The sequence below is a fragment of the Nicrophorus vespilloides genome, unplaced genomic scaffold (genome assembly GCF_001412225.1).
Source record: "Nicrophorus vespilloides isolate i.1.1-1 unplaced genomic scaffold, Nicve_v1.0, whole genome shotgun sequence".
Classification (NCBI taxonomy): domain Eukaryota; kingdom Metazoa; phylum Arthropoda; class Insecta; order Coleoptera; family Silphidae; genus Nicrophorus; species Nicrophorus vespilloides.
Genome location: NW_017095867.1, coordinates 56611 through 75630, shown reverse-complemented (window position 1 = coordinate 75630; position 19020 = coordinate 56611). Strand labels below are relative to the sequence as shown.

The 19020-nt window shown below is 34.4% G+C and overlaps 2 protein-coding genes across 5 annotated transcripts; both read right to left on the bottom strand.

The window, feature by feature from the left end:
* Positions 1–254: 254 nt before the first annotated feature.
* On the bottom strand, positions 255–13933 carry LOC108567184 (cubilin-like). The gene is made up of 47 exons (XM_017927517.1): positions 13902–13933; positions 13717–13846; positions 13327–13656; positions 13169–13272; positions 12976–13114; positions 12677–12919; positions 12494–12623; positions 12103–12423; positions 11878–12047; positions 11665–11824; positions 11265–11612; positions 11024–11214; positions 10817–10973; positions 10565–10755; positions 10350–10512; positions 9942–10295; positions 9362–9891; positions 8949–9308; positions 8734–8893; positions 8492–8673; positions 8274–8442; positions 8046–8221; positions 7828–7986; positions 7648–7771; positions 7370–7591; positions 6967–7317; positions 6722–6909; positions 6082–6661; positions 5937–6019; positions 5784–5885; positions 5594–5725; positions 5332–5540; positions 4381–5282; positions 4049–4326; positions 3273–3995; positions 2857–3223; positions 2667–2802; positions 2397–2614; positions 2117–2337; positions 1899–2064; positions 1598–1836; positions 1466–1534; positions 1266–1416; positions 736–1200; positions 592–683; positions 428–536; positions 255–376 (listed from the first exon to the last, which is right to left on the bottom strand). The coding sequence occupies exons 1-47, from the start codon at positions 13931–13933 to the stop codon at positions 309–311; spliced, it is 11094 nt and encodes a 3697-aa protein (XP_017783006.1). The 3' UTR covers positions 255–308.
* A 1797-nt stretch (positions 13934–15730) lies between these two features.
* Positions 15731–18819, bottom strand: LOC108567306 (OTU domain-containing protein 5). 4 transcript variants are annotated; one of them, XM_017927703.1, is made up of 9 exons: positions 18661–18819; positions 18254–18540; positions 18077–18162; positions 17718–18018; positions 17494–17649; positions 17060–17428; positions 16728–16998; positions 16436–16669; positions 15731–16376 (listed from the first exon to the last, which is right to left on the bottom strand). In XM_017927703.1, exons 2-9 carry the CDS (start codon positions 18317–18319, stop codon positions 16252–16254), a joined length of 1608 nt encoding a protein of 535 aa, XP_017783192.1. In that variant the 5' UTR covers positions 18320–18540; positions 18661–18819; the 3' UTR covers positions 15731–16251. The 4 variants fall into 4 exon arrangements, with proteins under 4 accessions (XP_017783192.1, XP_017783174.1, XP_017783183.1 ...); XM_017927685.1 differs by having other exon boundaries at positions 17718–18021; positions 18661–18818; XM_017927694.1 differs by having other exon boundaries at positions 17718–18021; positions 18254–18505; positions 18661–18818.
* Positions 18820–19020: the final 201 nt, after the last annotated feature.

The window sequence follows — 19020 nt, the reverse complement described above, 5'->3', positions numbered from 1 at the left end:
TGTGTGTGGCGCACCCTGTATTTTACAAACATATATATTGTAATATTACATTGTTAGTTGAAATACTTATTATCATGATTAATTTACCCAATTTTGAGATCACGTGTAAAGTAGTATATTGCTACTCAGTGTACTTTGAGGCAACTTCGTATAATGTTTATAGGAAAAAAAAAATTTTCGTCATTTTTATAATAGTTAAAGAAAAAAGGATGAATCAAACGCAAAGTTCACATGAAAGATTATATTAACTTATAGTAGGATAAAATGATAAACATAAATTGTATATTAGAAAATATAGCAGTAAACATTTAATACCGTATCCTAACACCAGCATTTTGGCTGCTGCTCGATGATTCAAATGACTTTTCCGTAATATCTGAAAATTTGATTATATAAAATTAAATAAATGATATTTAGGTAATCTTACCAGAAGTGATAGCCAAAAACTTGGCAAACCATCCGGTTCCAGTCAAACCGGTAGTAGTTTTGTAATACACATTTATAATTCCGGTTGATATAATTGTGCCAATGTTGTCCTAAATTAACAAAAAATTATAAACATACATCATTTGCGATAATCATGTAACAAACCCCTTTGCAGAACTTCCTCTCGTTGGCCAGTTTTCCCACGTAAGTTGTCACGATTACGTAATTTGAATCGCATGTACCACCAATATCAAAAGCTGCAACAGTAATGATTAAAATTGTATCACAAACCATTTAGTAAATACGTACTGGAGAATTTCATAGCCACTTGAAGGCCTAAGGGTACTTTGACATTCCAAGTGCATTCCCCATTATGATTGTACACGTTCGGGTACATCGGACTACTGAATGAACCCTTGAAATTGTACAAATTGCCACCGCATCCCCTTCCTTCATTTGACGAAGTATAAGTGATGTCAAAGGTGTTTACGCCGTATTTGGCAGTACCATACATTTTAAGATAAAGCTGGTTTCCGTTAGAGAAAACTGGGCTAGGAACAGCCGTCATGCAAACGTCCAAGAGCTTGGTTTTTGTTTCATCCCCATCGTATATTTGTAATCCATTCATAGAGCAGTCAGAGAAGAACGTGGAGAAGAGTGTGAAGTAAAGAGATATTGTATAGTTCTCAGGAACGGTGATGTATATCGAACAGTTTCCAACATACCAGTTTTTGTTCAACCTCCCTTGTAGCGTGGTGTAATTACGGTTACAATCTAAATTGATGCAATTAAATGAAATTAATTAAATGAAAATTTACTTAATATAAATAAATATATACCGGCAATAGCATATTCCAATTTAAATCCTTTCCCGTTTTTTATCATATTATTACTGTAAAAGTTCAATTGTATTTTATTGGTCTGAGATAAATACTCATAATTAGTATCGTTCGTGCTGCAGAATTTATTTGACCCCAACATAACGTTGTACTAAAAAAAATCGTTATAAACTAATATATTGATATTCAATCAGACTTACGCTTGATAATAAAAATAGAGAAGGCTTCTTGGTAAAGATCATATCGTAATCCAAATGGAAAGCTTTGTTCTTAAAAAACATTAATTTGTATTATTATCATTGTATTATGTTAAGAGGTGAATATAATCTTACAGTGCTATCCACTACTTCTAACCTATCCAACGTGTCACAAGTATTTGATATAAAATCAACTGCGTTCATTTTATTATTTAAGTCGAATTCGACGAAACGCATTTGAATCCTTTGAGTATAGAAAGCCGACGATATGCGCCATACACAGCGTATATTCTTTGGATACTCGTTTGGATAATTTGGAGTGGTTACGTACTGAGGCGTTGATCTTGCAGTCAAATGCATATTGCCGCAAATTGCTGAAATTAAACATATTTTCGATTTAGCTAATATGCTAATACATTTAAAAAAAGTTACTTACATGGAATTGCGGTGAATCGAATCTTTGAAGCTTTAGTTGCCTTCTGATGAGAAGCAATGCGCATCCAGGCGCTTGCGGTAGAGGTGTAATAGGTACTAGTCGTTGAGATTTCACCATTGCAAACAGTATCAATATGTTCTGAAGTAGAAGTGTAACCATCTCGAAGCTAAAGCATATAAATTTAATTGGGTATTCATGTTATAAATACAAACATATACTTCATATAAGATGCACGAGCAATTGTTGTTGTTTGCTTCGATTTCTTTGGTTGATACAGCACAAGGAGTGGCATGCATTTCAAGAAGCTCTATTTTGATTGTGTAATCTCTCGTAGCGGCAAACTTCCAAATACAGTCGAAATCATCTAAATGGGTTGGTGTGTTGATAGTTGTAGATGAATTGTTCAAAACTATGCTACCGCCACAACCATTATCAGGGCCTGAAATCATAATCAATAGTAAACTTTTGTTTGAATATAACTTAAAATTAGATGCAAACCATGCGTAAAGTAAATGGCAGCGCTGAAATTAGTAGTTCTGGATAGAAAACTGGTGTAGCTATACTTGATAATCATCTTATTATCATTCGAATGAATGACAGGCAATTCGCCATCTAAGTGCCCGCACAATTTAGCCAACTTATTCCATTTGCTATCATATACCATAATGTACTGGATACCGCAATTTATCGAGTGCATCAAATCAATCGTCAAAAACCTTGAACATAAACAATAAGATATACAAATATTTGACTATGTTTTTATGTTACTTTAGGGAAACTCGTTGTTTTAGTGGAGCCGTAACTGTCCAAGTGCACAATGTTACACCTTGTATCATCCATAAATTAGATCCTTTCTCGGAAACCTTCTGAATTATAGTTGGCTCAGTAATATTTCCACCGCATGCTAAAAATATAACAATATAACATTTAAATATATATACGATTGTCAATTACTTACAGTCAACCATATAAGATAATTTGAAACCTCGTTTAGTTAGCCATTTATCAGTGATAAATGTAATAGTTACAGAATCTAGGAGTTTTATTTTTGTTGGTTTATTTGTACCGCAAAAAGTGAGTTTGTTATTCGCTCTTTTTGTGTCACGATTTGACAAGATTGTCACGTTATCAAAAATGCAACCGAATCCTCCAGGTTTTTCAATATCGAAATCTTCGAATTCAACTTCTATATACTTTCCGGTTGCTTTGATGGTATACTGACAATTCAATTCATTTCCATAACCTTCCGGATATCCTGGACTTGTTATATATCTGATTTTATTATCTGCTTCAAAAGTTCCTCCGCATTTCAAATTCCACTTGGCCTGAAACAAAGATGCTATTACCCAAATACTCTTAGTTTAACTGATATACCTTAAATCCAGTTCCGGTGGTAGCTGCATTAGATCTGAATAATACAAATAATGTATTTCCAAATGCATTGAAAGAAGGCGGTATATTACGACCACAGTACTTTGCAATATCTGTATTGTTAATCTGTTCCATTTTATTATAGATCTTGACATAATCTTTATCACAATTATCGCTAGTTTCGATTTGGAAACGGTCGAAGAATTCAAGATTAATGTGATATCCTGGTTTAGACCTGAGCTCCCATAAACATTCTGCATTGTTCGGATAATCTTTTGGATATTGTGGTGATGTGATAATCGTTGATGTTTGAAGAATTCCACCGCAACCTTTGACAATTGGTTCGTAACTGGCGTTAAAACCGGTACCTTTTGAGTTCTTCTCGATATGATATTCAAGTAATAAAGTGTTGCCTTGAGAACGTATTGAACCTGGGTTCTTGGTACTACAAAATTTACCAATTCTTGGAGATTTAGCGTTAGGCCCATTGTAAATAATCAAATAATTCTTGTCACAGTCTGGGTCCAGATCAAACGTCTGGAAATTAATTGTAAGCGATTGATCTTTGGAACCGCTTAAGATCCAGGCGCATTCACTCTTGTTGATTGATTTATTAGGGAAATTTGGTGATTGCACAGTTCCAAAGCCATGAGTGAATTCCCCTCCGCATGGATAAGTCTGATAGCTAATCGTATAATTTAATATTTCTAAAGGCGGTCGGCGAGTCTATAAGATAAAATATTTGAGTTTTTGAAGATTATGTAATTAATATATATTACATGTATTTTCAATTTTGGAAGCGGGGATCTAATAATTAACGAATGGCTAGGTGTTCTGCAAATTTCGATTGGATTCAGTTTGTCATGGCCCAAAATAACAGTGATAGTATTTAAACCATAAGTGCAAGCTGTAGAATTTACAGAAAAAGTGTCTATGGACAAGGCTATAGTTTCATGTGGCTTGTTTACTTTCGGTTCTCTATCCCATGTACACGTGTGTACACTGATATTCGGTGTTCGAATTACTCCGCTATCTTGATTTAAATCTCCCAGACAAACTGAAACAGAATATTTGTAAATAATAACGTACTATGGTATTAATAAATAAATACTTGTAGGCTCATCTGAAGAGAACCTTGCTTTAAATCCTCGATGGTTAGAAGGTTGCCCGGACCAGAAGAAAACTTTCATAGTATTATCACTCGATCTTATAACATTTGGTACTACATCTTTAGCTTTGATGTATTGTAAAGGTGAACTGAAACCAATACCGTTAAAGAATGCCACTCCTTGCGTGAAGAAGGCAACAGTTTTATCAAAATCAACATCTTCAATGTCGACACGGACCCGGCGTCCTTTCGGCACACGAATGGTCCATTCACAATTCCTGTTATTGTGATTCATATATGGATAACCAGGTGATATAAGAACACCACTCTCACTGTTAAATTCACCACCGCATTTACTTTGGCTGCAATTGAAGCTTAGTTTGAAACCATTGTACATCTTCTTTACGCCATCGCTTTTGAAATAAATATACACTAGGTTGCTCTTAGACCTAATGCCTGTTGGAGGTGTTCTACCGCAGTAGTTTCCAATTACTTCCTCTGTCCTATTAATTTTGTTATATTCTGTTATAGTGACGTGATCCACTTTATTGCAATCTGTAGTCAATGAAAAGGGAAGGTCGATAGTCTCAAACTTTAAGTCCAGGTAATGATCATTGGGTCCGATGAATTCCCACTTGCAGTCCGCCTTGTACATATACATTTTCCTGTTGTTATATCCAGGTGATTTGATTTCACCAGAGGAGCCTCTTATTATTCCACCGCAACCTGCCACAGATACCTGTGCTTGAAATCCATTACTTGGTTCATCGATGTCCGTAGTAAACTTAATATACATCATATTCTCCAAACTGACATGGGTGCTTGGAAGTTCGTCACAGAATATTCCAATTAACGGTGACAAGTGTGTACCTCCATTTCTAATTTCAACGGATTCTAGAGTACATCTAGAGCAAACTACGTTATTATGATGCATTTAATATAAATATAGTTTACCCTTTGTTAGATCGAAAATCAAATCTTCTTAAGAAGTCTATTCTGATTGATTCACCAGGCGGAGCAACTATAGTCCAGATACACTCTATATGAGGCGATGGTATATTTGGGTAATTGGGAGATGAAATCACAGTACTGTTATCCAATGAAGATAATATTATTTTTCCTCCACAATTAATCGACCTTTCAGAATAGCGTAATTTAAAGTTCTAAAAAATAGATATTTTAAATAAATGTTAATTCATAATATTATAAACTTAACTGTAAGTGTGGATAAAGAGAAGTATTTTATATAGAGGTAATTTCCAGTTGTTTCTAGAATTGGAGGCTTTTCGTTACCGCAATATTTACCATTTCCTAAATTTGGAGAACTTGAATATTGGCCGTTCTTGAACTATAAATCAAATACAAAATTATATGATAATTCTTTGTTACAAAATATTAATACTTGCCAATATATAATTTTTACATGATGTTGAGTCTTCGCCTAGATGGAAATCGGAAAATTCTATGCGTATAGTTTTTCCTGGTCGGGCTTCAACATGCCAAACACACTATAAAAAATACATGTTAGAGTGATTTTGTTATAAATTAAAAATTCTTACTTCAACAATGGAATCCACAACAAACTCTGTAACATTATCAACTTTAATAATTCCTGTCGGGCTTTTGACGCTACCGCCGCAAACTAAAATTTAAATATATTGTTAACAGCAATTTTTTTGATTTTTACTCAATAAAGTCTATTACCAGCTGCAACATATCCGGAGAATCCTGTATACCTTTGTTGATTTGTGAATGTCTTCGCTTTAAATACCACCTTCATTAATTTCGAGGTTGATATGAGCTGGCCTGTTTCATTTTGATGGCAAAGTTTTTCCACTAACCGATAGGTTAACAATCCTATGCCTCCAGTGAATATACTTATGGAGTCTCCATATTCGCAGTTGCCAGACGTATGCAAATCTAGTGTGTTCAACCGTATTGCTAGATGTTTATCAGGAGTGGTGGAAAACAGCCATGTGCACGTCAAAGGATGGCTGTACATGTTAGGATAATCCGGAGATGTAATATTGAATCTTTCATTATCTGATAAAGCAATGGGATCATCGGAACCACAACCATCGGTGTTGATCTTTTTGACTGTTGGTAATTTAGATTCCGTCTCTCGTATTTCCTGCCAGTTCAATGAAAATCTAGATCCCTTGCGAATGATATCAAAGTTTATATTAATGAAAATCACATTCTTTGTGCTCTTTATATCCTCGGGAGCTGTGAATCCGCAGTAAGTTCCAATTTCTGGAGAGTTGCTGTCACTACCATCATAAATCTACAGTGAAAGAAAAAAAATTAATATACAACAATGCATGTCTATGTCCCATAAATGTACCGTTAGGAAAGTTACATAACATCCGTCATTATCAAAATACTCGAGGTTGAAGTCTGTGAATGTAAGAGCTATTTGGTAACCGGGTTTGACAGTGATCTTCCAACTGAATTCACCGTTTTGAAAGTACAGCCTGGGATACATCGGAGACGTTACTGTGCCATTTGGTCCTTCTAAAGTGTTGCCGTGCACTAAAGAAAAATATGTTCACAAATTATTCAAACTATAATATTATGATAACGCTCTACCTAAAGTATATTGGGCTAAGAATCCTTTAGCTGTTGTCTGCGCCTCCCCTGATAGAGGTTTATCGCTTTTAAAGTAAATCCAAATATTTTCAGATGCTGTTATATTTGTTGGTATATTGTTTCCACAAAATAGTCCTAACAATTTTCCTTTTCCATCAATTTCACGAATCTCCACATAGTCTTCATTGCAGTTGTCCGAAGGTGCCAAAGCAAATTCCGTGAAGGCTACCATAATACGATTTCCAGGAGACGTTTTTAGTATCCATTCGCATTGTATATCCACCGGGTAATTGTCAGGATAATTTGGACTACCAAATAAGCCCGTTTGTGATTCCAATGTTCCTCCGCAGTCTGAAATATAATTAATAAAATATAAAGATGATTATAGAAAACTACAACATACGCGTATCTAAAACTGAATATCTAGCGGTGAAGGCCTGATCCATGTTATCAATTTCCAGATGCAGAGTAGAACCGGAACTTTTAATCCTTGGAGGTATTTGGTTACCACAATAGTGACCTATGAGTGTTGAATTGTTATTTTCACCATCGTAGATGCTGAGACCGTCATACAAATAGCATTGATCCGATTCCATATGGACTATTGTTATATAAATATGATCACCTAAGAGAAATAAAGTGTTATTGAATTTTACAGAGTTACTGATTAATTTTGCGTACTTGGATTTGTAGCTCTTATTGTCCAATTGCAATGTTCATATTCTGTAAGGTCCATAAAAAACTGGTTGTTTTTTGCGAACTGTATTAGCCCACCACCTTGTGTTGTAATCTCAGCGCCGCAAGCCTAAAACATTAATATTTTTATTTTAAAAAATGTTTCCTTGAAATATAGTTACATACCGTTTTATATGACGCTAAAAATCCTTTACTGGTCAAATATGGATTTGTGATCATTTCAATATATAAATGGTTTGTTCTAGAAGTAAGAGTACCATTTGGTTTCTTATTGGCGCAAAGTTTAGCAAGCAGAGGGTAAGCTGGAGTTGGTCCATCATAAATCTTGAATAAAAATTATGATATAATACTTGATGAATATAAAAATAAAATTATTTAGTAACCTTCAGATAATTGCGGTCGCATAAATTGACTAAATCAAAATCTTTGAATTCCAATTCTATAACATGATTCTCCTCGATCTCAATTAACCATGTACAACTATCATTTTTATCATAATTTAATGGATAATTGGGGGAATGTAAATTTCCATGTGAAGCAGTTAACTTTCCTCCGCATTCTAAAAAGAAATTAATTTATTACTTGCAGCTAGGAATTGTTAAAAGCCTTACTGGATGCAATTGTTGAATACTCAGCTGAGAATCCTTTTCCATTATATGAGCTATCACTTTGGAATCTGACAAACATGCTGTTTCCTGTACTAGTTATAGTCAGAGGATTGTGACCAATGTAGCAAATTTTCGTGATCGCAGGATAATTGTCATCAACACCATTGTAGAACTAAGCAAATATTTGAAATAATGACGCAACATACATGTACAATACTTACTGTTATATAATCATATTCGCATTTGTCCGATCTTTCTAGGTCTATATCCTTTATAGTAAATTGTACACTGTATCCATAATCAACTTGTATCAACCAATCGCATCTCGTGTCATAGACATATCCGTTGGGGTAATTTGGAGTTGTAATTACACCTGTAGGGTGAGTAAGTAGTCCACCACAGCCTAGAATAATTAATCAATTAATGGCAACATTCTTATTATTATTAACATCCAAATTGTTACCATCGATATGCCATTCTAATCTGAATCTGGAATTGTACATGGCATGATCCACGTTCAAGATCACTAGCGACTTATTGGATGATATCGCTATATCAGAAGGTGTGTTGTTGCCACAATATGAGCCATAGCTGGTCAGAGTTTCTTCATCTTGGTATTTAATCTTCAAAGATACAAACATCAATAATCAAATAAAAAATAAATTTGTTCAAACTTACTTCAAGGAAATCGTTTTTGCTGCAATTCTTGTCGTTCCAAAGTGAAGGACCTAACTCGAATTGGGAAAAGGTCATGTTGATTTTGTTACCGTCAGGAACTCCGATTTCCCAAGTACAATGCTGCTTAGACTCGTAGGTGTTTGGGTACCCAGGGCTTTCAATAACTCCATTAAATCCTGTTATAACGTGTGAACAAATTGTGGTGTATTTAATTTGAAAACCTCTCCCTTGGAAACTAAGGTCAGATCTGAACTTAATAGTCATGTGATTTGAAGTTGATCTTATGTAAGCAGGCATCTTGATATGACTTGTACAATACTTTCCTAAGCTCTTAGCATTTGTTCCAATACCATCAAATATCTAAAAAGAAACTTCAAATATGATTTGCTTCTAAATCCTTTTTGTGTACATACTTCAACATAATCCAAAACGCAAGTTACATGTGGTTCTAAATCTAAATCAGCGAAAACAATTTGCACAACAGATCCAGCGCTAATTGATATTTTCCAAAAGCATTCTGTGTTTTTATGGTAAGGTTCTGGGTATTGAGGTGAAATGATTGTGCCCATAGGCGATGTCAAGGAACCTCCGCAACCAGTAGAAGTCGAGCTCCAAGCTATCAAGAAACCTGGTCCTTTTTTAGTCGTATCTGATTTGAATCGCATGTACATTTGGTTGGCGTGTGATGGAATAATCTTCGGTATATTCGTTCCACAATAAGTTCCTATCAGTGGAGCAGCCGCAGTTCCACCATTTCGAATTTCCAAATAATCATATCGACAATTTGGGAACTGCTCAATTTCAAAGAAAGTAACATTCAACATTACTTGTTGACCAGCGGGAACTGTAACTATCCAAGTACAATCTCGATTACTTGGATAGTGTTCGGGATAATATGGACTCTTAATAACACCTGAACTTGTGAAATATTGACCGCCGCACACTAAAACAAAAACTAATTAGAAGAAGGACATGGTAAAACTACAATCTCACTATTCCGTTCATGAATAAATGTGTACGTAAATAAAAATCCTTCCAAATTTTTGCTGTTGTCAATTTCAAACTTGATTTTCACCAAATTTGAGGAACTTATAAGAGTTGGTGGTAACTTGTTTCCACAATAAGTTCCAATAGTGCTAACCGGCTCGGTACCTTGATCCATTATAGTTACTTTATCATAAATGCAATTATAACTTTGTTCCAAATTGAATTTAACCCAAGTTAATTGGATTACATAGTCTTCTGGAGCTACTAAGAGCCAAGAACAAGTGAGTCCATCAGTGTAACTATCCAAATCATCAGGGGATTCAATGGACCCAACCTTGTTTTTGAAAATACCGCCACAGCCTAAACAAATAAAATAGTAATATTTGGATAAATAGTATTAACTTAATCTCATACCATTATTGGATATAGATGTGTAATTTATATAGAATTCATTCAGAATCCCAGCAGATGCAACGTACTTAATCCAGACATAATTATATGTTGAATATTTAGTACTAGGGATACTTTCACAAAATCTTCCAATCAAAGTGGAGTTTTCATTGTCTCCGTCTCTGACCTACAAACAGAAGTTAACTATAACATTTATTATTATGAATGTATTATTTAACCTCTATATATCCAGTAGTGCAATCCTTGTTAGCACCAGCAAAATTGATATTCAAAAAGTCCAATCTTATATAATTTCCACTCGGACGCATAATATTGTAGATGCACTCTCTACTTTTATCAGAGGTAACGTTAGTTCCAAAATTCTCAGAATATATTGTTCCGTTTGGATCAATATATTGTCCACCGCAAACTAACATGTAATTTAACAATTATATTCAATTATTCTTTGAATAATATCTAACAATAAAAACCTGTTTCATATTTAATAGAAAATCCAGTTTCCTGATGACTCCAATCCGATTTGAAAACAAGCATTACTTCTGATCCGTAAGTCATCAAAGGCGCAGGCTTTGTTTTTCCACAATATTTACCAACCAATGGTGCATCAATGCTTGAGCCACTATAAATCTATAAAACAAATTTTATATTTATGGATATACTACCTATAATCAACTTACAGTAAGCGAGTCGAAATCGCAATTGACTGATTGCTCTAATGAAAATTCGTTGAAGTTGAGCAAGATCTTAGCTGAACCAACCAACTTGATCTTATACTCGCAAAAACTATTAACAGGATATTTTCCGTTTGTGGCAGGTGAATTAATAATTCCTTCAGGTGTTGTGTATATGCCTCCGCATCCGGAAATACCTGAAAATCTCGGTCATTATTAACTTTCATTTGAAATGTTCAAAATTTACCATCTACTATGGAATAGCTAATTTGAAAACCAGGGAATGATCCCTTTTCGTCTGAATGGAAATGCGCGACGACTTCATGTCCTGGTGATATCAAAGGTTCTGGATGTGAGGTATTGCAATACTGCACTAGTAATGGATCACTAGGTTTCAATCCTTCTCTAAATTCTAAGTAATCATTGCTACAATCTTTATTATATCCTATAAGTAATGAGAAGAAGTGGAATTGTATACGCTTCCCAAAAGGCGCCGTGAAACTCCAATAGCAATCACGATTTGGAGGGTAAACACCAGGAGCTCCTGGCGATTTGAACGAACCATGGCTTGTAACGGTTATGCTATCTCCGCAAACTAAAAATGAATTGATTAATAACAGTTTTATTTCAATTACAATTGATAATACCTGGTAATATTGAGTTCCAGCCTAATTTGAATTTAGGCCTAGCTCCTCGAATATGTCTAAACCAAATGTAGACTGTATTGCTTGTTGTTACAAATGTATTTGGAGATTCATCGCAATATCTTCCAATCAGATGAGATGCAGAATTTGAGCCGTCATTGATCTAATCATTAAACAAATATAGTCAATCATTTCACCGATTATCCATCAATTTACCTGTAACCAGTTCGAAGCGCATTGGGACATTTGAAATTTGCTGAATGTTATGTTTAACACCATTGAGGATTGAGTTTCGATGACCCAAGCACAACTAAAGCTGTTCGTTCTAGTTGCATTGGTCATTGGGTATTCTATAAAACCACTAACGCCAATTTTGCGGCCGCACTCTATAATTATTAATAATTAAGTAGTTGCTAAAACTATCTACTAAATGTAGTTTACCTTGTAATTCATTATCACAGTTTTTGCCACCGTATGGTGGCTTGCAGATACAGATGTGAGCTACTGTTAAGGAAACGCATTCACCGCCATTCTTGCAAGGACTAGAATCGCATGGATTCTTCCTTATTGAGCAATTGTTACCAGTGTATTGCCTATTGCACAAGCATACGTATCCTCCATCTGGTCCTGTACTACAGGAACCGTGCTGACAAGGGTTGGAAGCGCAAGGTCCTGCAGGATTTTTGGTACAACCATCCGGGCCGAATCCGTTTCCTGAATAGCTTTTTGGGCAAATACATTCAACATAAGTTGAGCTGATTCCTAAAATAAGCAAAATTTAAAATATTCTTCAAGATTTTTTTTAAGCTAATTTATATATATGAGATATTACTTGAATTATCTCGGCATTGTGCTAATGGACTACAGCCTCCGTTATTTACACCGCAAACACCGCCTTGGTATGAGCAGGTCATACCATTACCAATGTATCCAGGAGGACATGGACCACAGTTTTTGGAGCCCTAAAATACTCAATTATTGTATCATTCGTTATGAATATATAACATTCCCTTACAAGTGTGTTAATACATTGTACCATAGGATTTAAACTACAGCCTCCGTTGAACAAAGCGCATTCATCTATATCAGTGCAATAAAAACCATTTCCGGTATAACCGTTGGGACAGTGACCACAGTAAAATGTTCCTGGTAAATTAACGCATTTCACCGGAGGATTGATTGAGCATGGGGGTTGGTAATTCTCACACTCGTTCACATCCACGGTACAAGCAGGTTTCGTACCATCAGTTTTCCAGCCCTTCAAATAATCACAATAGCTTAAATATCATAATACACTTAAATCCAATAATTTACTTGATCACAAATACACTTGAATCCAATTCCTGTAGATTGAGAAACGCATGTACCATGACCACATATTTCGCTGTTAGAGCTACAATCCTGGGATCGTTTCGTACAATGCAAACCGAACCATCCATCAGCACAATTACACCTATGAGATTATTATTTGAATTATAAAAGCCAACTTTATCAACTGAATAGTTACTCATAAGATCCTTTTGTATTGACGCAAGTAGCGCCGTTTTGGCAGCCCAAGTCTGTACCAGCAAACCACTTACATTCGTTAACATCTACATCGCAGTTAGGTCCCTAAAAAATCATGCAAATAAAACCTACTTAAGAACAAAGTTGATTTAATAGTACCTCCCACTGATCTACGCATCTGCACATGTAGGAATTAAACATATCTACGCATGTTCCACCATTCAGGCAAGGATTGCTAGAGCATTCGTTGACTATTAACAAGTTGTTTAGAACACGCAATTTTCGTTGAAGACCAACAAGCCTTCTCCTGAAAACGGTGAAAAGGATCGTGTAGTTCCTGCCGTTCGTTGTGTTGCTGGCTTCAACAATTTCCATCCTCTTCAAAATGCCAGATTTGCCGTACAAAGATAATTCAAAGCGTTGTACAGCGTTCTGAACGGTAGATATGTCAGCTTTCACCTGATCCATTCCTTTAATAGAGGTATCCATCTAGAATATAATCTCAAATAATTGCGACTCCTTGTGAATAAATAATAAAAAAACACCTACAGAATTCATCATTATTGTAAGATCCATATTGTTCAACATAACACGACCCAAGCCAGTTGTTTCTAAAACGACATCTTTGTTATGAGATCCATGGAATACCAAATTTCCACTGGACACCTCAATGAAAGGCCTTAAAAAGAAATTCAATATATCAAATTTCATTGATAAATGAAATTATATATTACACAAATACGCCTACTTGGTAATCGATAACCATGTAATAATTTCACCTCCCATTATTTAATATAAAATTTTATTTTATAATAAAAAAAACAAAAAGTAAAGACAATAAATATTCATATACAAATTTTTAATATCTCTAATTTTATATCGACCTGTCTTTTTGTCCTGCAATGCATAGAAAAACATTTATATAACATAATCATTAATTATATAATATTGTACTAATAGGGTCTGTTAAAAACTCAGATAATATCACTTAAGTCATTCCAGATGTTTGAAGCTTAATCATCTTAGATCAGCGTTGAAAGCATCATAAATTGATATATTTTGTTAAGAGGGTACTTATTTTTTACTGCTTACTTAAGTTAAGCCTACTTAAAGGGTCGATGAATACAAAAGGTATTAATTTTGCGCAACTAATAGAATAAATCTTTGAATATTTTAAAATTTAATTTTAATTTAATATTAAATTACTATAGTTTTTCAATATTGAATAAAAATCAGTGGAAATACAATAAAAAAAATAATTTTAATAATTATACAAACAAAAATTTAAACTATTTGAGTTTGCAGTTTTCGTTCATATTGAACATACTTTTAGTGATTATAGAAATTCTAGTGCTTTGCTAAATTCATACTAAAAATGCCAATTCATATTTTTTTTGTATAGGGTAAAAGGAAAGAAACAGTTGAAATGTGTATTGATTTTTATTTAATAATTAAAGACAATTTATGCCAAGGGTTATCATATAGAGTAATATAAAAACCATTCGATTCTAATAATTAAGTTACGTTTTTCTTTTTATGTCTCATCCACACTTATTATTTAAATGAACGTGCCCAATTTTACAAAAGAAAGGGAAAAAAAACTATTTGCATGTAGAAGAGTGAAATTTTCATCGGAGAAAAAATAATCCCAAATATTATTGCATTCTTTACTATCGAAACTCACCTGCTGTCTTGATCATAGTTGGATTGCAGTAATACAGTGGGTAGTAACAGGGAAAACAGAATTATCCGTAACATTTCTTCGGACATTACAAATTCATAGCTCGAACACTACTGAACATAAATCCCAGACTCGGCCTACGAAATTAATTTTAAATGGGCGGATCGAGTGTGCTATCAGTTTACAAAGTTTCAATTACAAGTATATGTATATAATAATAATAATTAATATGCTTTTTTTGTTGTTGTTCTTGTTGAAGATTATTCTGGAGACAAATTGGGAATGAATATCAGCTGAAACAATAACTGATGGCACATACAAATAATTGAATTATATATCTAAATATATATATATATGTACATATTAAAAAGAAACAATATCTAATTCCTTAATTAATAACTGTTCAACAAATCAATAAATGTAAAAAATAAAAATTGTAAACCCACTTACAAATTGCCTACATTCATATATGATAACTAAATCAGTAATAAAACTATTGAGTTTAAAATTATTTTTTCGTGGCATTACAGTATTGCGTAATAAACGTTTCTTTACATGCGTTTATATAACATCTTAATAATTGCGATACTAATGCTAAACGTTTCTAGATCCAATAGAAATCTATCTGACGAAAAACAAACACCTTGCAGCTACCATAGAAAATTGTCAGATATTAAATAATAATTACCACTTAGAACTTAATCTGAAATATTATTCGACATTGATGTTGTTAGTGGATGATCTTTTTTTTATACAGGGTGGAAATGATACTTGATGAAATATAATTAATTGAAAGAGTTAACAACAACAAGAGCACATTTGTACTAATAATGTTTAAGATGATGACAAGTCTTCAAATCATCATCTAAATATCATGTTGTGATGTGATCTTGTTGTAGAACATTTTGTTTGCACTAAATAAAATCACCACTTCGAGTCGCGTATTTTGGATTTTTTTTGCGAAACGTACCACTACGATATTAGAACAAATCTAAAAGCATATACTTTTTTTTACAAACTTATTAACTTAAAACAAAATATCACATGTCGTAAACTGCCTCACCAAAAGGCATTCCTAAACAAACAAAAATAAACGTACAGAAAATGATAATAAACAAACAAAAATTGTACAGTAAAAGATAAACAAGAAACCACCCGTTAAGCAAATTAATTTAGATTACTCCCTAAAATTATAACTAAGTCCATTGATGTGTTTCCTCCTCATGGAAAGGAAAGCTTTGATATAAATCCGATCGATTTGAAAAAAAAATACCCGCAAAAATTAATATTGAAGAAAACCTAAGCGAATATGATTTCCTTATCGTTGTTACATGTATCCCTATTTTTGTTTGTGTATAATCCTTACACCCTGTATATGATAAATCTATATTCGCGTGAGTGAATTATCTAGAAGTTGAAGGACCAGGCGATCCTAATTTCTTAGAGTTGCGTTTCAAATCATCCAAATACGACATTCGCGACTCTGCCAACACTTGTGCCATAATACCATCGTCCCAGTCATCTTCGCCTGAAAATAATAGATACAAAGTATTGAAAAGAAACCCGTTCATTGTAAACTAAATGTACCTATTATATTACCAGGGTTCAGCATCTTATTCGATTTGCAAGGTGGTTGGTCTTGTGGTAAAGTTTCCTTGGTATCCTTTAGAAGATCGTATCCAACTTTAAATCTGTGCTCGTAATCGAAAATATTCTGTGTGCTCGGAGACTGACCTGTGCTTGGTTTTAAACCAAAATGAAACTCTGTATCAGTTGCGTTAGATGTAGCACTCGATGATCTCGGGCTGGAGCGTAATGAACCTATACGACATAAATTGGATTAGAATTTGTAAGATGTGTTAGTAAAGATGATGCATACCTAGCATGGAGTAGCCAGCGCCTTTGGGTGAAGATCCACCCTTGGGTGAGCTGCTGCCTTTCGGAGAGACGGAACCTCGCCGCAACGAAGACCTTGAAGTTGATTGACTGGATGTGATGGTTGAACTACTGCCTGCAGCGTGTCCTTGTGGTTTCAGGCGCTTTTCAGCATCCCTGAAATACTGTATGTAACTTTCTCGTGCTACTTCCTCCTCCAAGGCTTCGTTTGTAGCTTCCCAGTCAGTTGCTTTCAATTTATCTTCCAACATCGTCTGGAAATTTTAATCGCAGTTAGTGGAAAATTTGCGGGAAATATTAGAACATTTCAAATACCTGTTCGATTAAGAGATTCTCACTAGCCCTGACCGCGTCAACCATTCGCCTTCTATTGAGATCAATTGTGTGATAACTAGGCAATCCTAAGCCAACACCAACAGACGGATTGTTCGGGTTGCTGATTGAATTGTAGTGACACATGCGATGGTAGGAAAGCCGAATTGGTTCATCAGCGTTGATTTTCGATCCGTTGAAAATGTTAATTGGTTCAATTTTGTAACAATACACTTCAATAGTGCGATTGTACATCTCGCTCATTGCTTGAATCTCTAAATGGTTACCATGAACATTCCACTTCCTTTTGCGAGCCACATACTTATCAAAGTCCTCAGTCACATAAGCAGCAAAGAAATCTTTATTCTTGACCTGTACCATTTAAATAAATAAAAATATATATATACATAAGAATATTGTAATGATACTGTACTCACAATGTAATCCATGCATGATGTTCTGACCATGTAATGCAATTCTTGGTCCCCAAAAATTTGGTCAGCAATAGCTCTAAACAAACACGCTCCATCTTCATTCATAAGCTTGATTTCATAACCAAGATCAGACAAACATCTAGAAAACAAGGAATCCCTCTGCAAGAAAACATTGTTTAGTTACAGTTCTCTACAAAAAAAATATATAAATAAAAAAAATGTTTTACTGTAGTCCATTCTTCATCAGTGAGTGGTTTAACACTTCTAAGTGGAGCTCCATATTCATCCTCACTATTGAAGCCAGTGGCATCCTCATTATCATTATTATCATTTTCTCTTGCTGTTGTCGCAGCCTCATCATTATTGGAGTCAACAGTTGCTGCTGCAGATGCATTTGCTTCAAGGCCTTCTTCAGCTGGTATTTCGGACCTGGGACTCTTCCGCTCTCTAGTCTGTTTACGTCTACAATGTTTAGAAGATTCTTTAAATCGTTTTCGCAAACAATGATCAGAGGCTTCAGGAGTGGCACTTCTAAGAAAAAGAAAACTCAAATATATTTCACTATTCGCAATGGAATTATGTCTACCTTCTGAAGGGTCGCCTGGCTACTGTTTTATTGCCATCATTTATGTTAGTTGCATTATGCTGTCTATTACTTCTATCAACATTCACCTAGAAAGAGAACAGTAAACAATAAACTAATTATTCGCGACGATTACTCATTGTTTCTGCAAGCTGTATATAAAGCTTTGAGTATACCTACATTCTGAGCACTTTCGCCTTTATCGTCGGTGGCTGCAGTTGTCCGCTTTGCCGGTAGAATAGTCATGATTTCGATTTGTTTATTGTTGAATTCGATGCGATTTTGTTTAACTTTGACCCTTTCCCTAATTTCTGACAACGATCAAAATATTGTCACAACAGCTGGCTGTCACTATTTACTGCCCTTCTGAGATTGCGCAGCATTACTTCACCGGTAGACGCAATTTTTCCTCATCTGATGTCGCCACTTGTCCTGTCCAAGCATTTAAACACCCCAAATTTATACGACTACAAAAATACAAACAACAAATCCTTAATAAGCTCAGCAACTTTGTTATTGAAGTTCCATCCAGTAATTACATCATATCCATCAATCAACATTCATAATCATTTAAATAAAAAACTTACCTCTACAATTTGCTCTGAAAAATTATTTGAAGCTCGAACTGAACAACTCCCAGCGCACTACTAAATCCATTACCTAAGCGAATGTAAAACAGATTAACATTCAAAAGAGTTTTTGAAGGTTTGCCATTGCGTAACCGTTACAATTCTATTAAAGTTTTCAAAGATCCGAACAAAGTGCGAACATTGGATGTTGTTAGTACGAATACACAAATATATCCAATGGGATCAACCTCGGGACGACCCGCATAACTAAGATACATATCTATCAACTACAATCCAGCATTTCTCAAACATATATTATATCAATATTTAAACTTCATTATTTAATATGAAATTTAAACTATTTAAATACTATATCAT

Coding starts and splice junctions, on each gene's coding strand:
- LOC108567184 (XM_017927517.1), bottom strand. CDS start 13,933: ATGGTTATCGATTACCAAGTAGGCGTATTTGT. Junction 13,273..13,326: donor GATGCGTAGATCAGTGGGAG/GTACTATTAAAT, acceptor ATGATTTTTTAG/GGACCTAACTGCGATGTAGA. Junction 7,772..7,827: donor TTTTAGCGTCATATAAAACG/GTATGTAACTAT, acceptor TTAATGTTTTAG/GCTTGCGGCGCTGAGATTAC.
- LOC108567306 (XM_017927685.1), bottom strand. CDS start 18,319: ATGACTATTCTACCGGCAAAGCGGACAACTGCAGCCACCGACGATAAA. Junction 18,163..18,253: donor AAGGCGAAAGTGCTCAGAAT/GTAGGTATACTC, acceptor TTCTCTTTCTAG/GTGAATGTTGATAGAAGTAA. Junction 18,022..18,076: donor GCCAGGCGACCCTTCAGAAG/GTAGACATAATT, acceptor TCTTTTTCTTAG/AAGTGCCACTCCTGAAGCCT.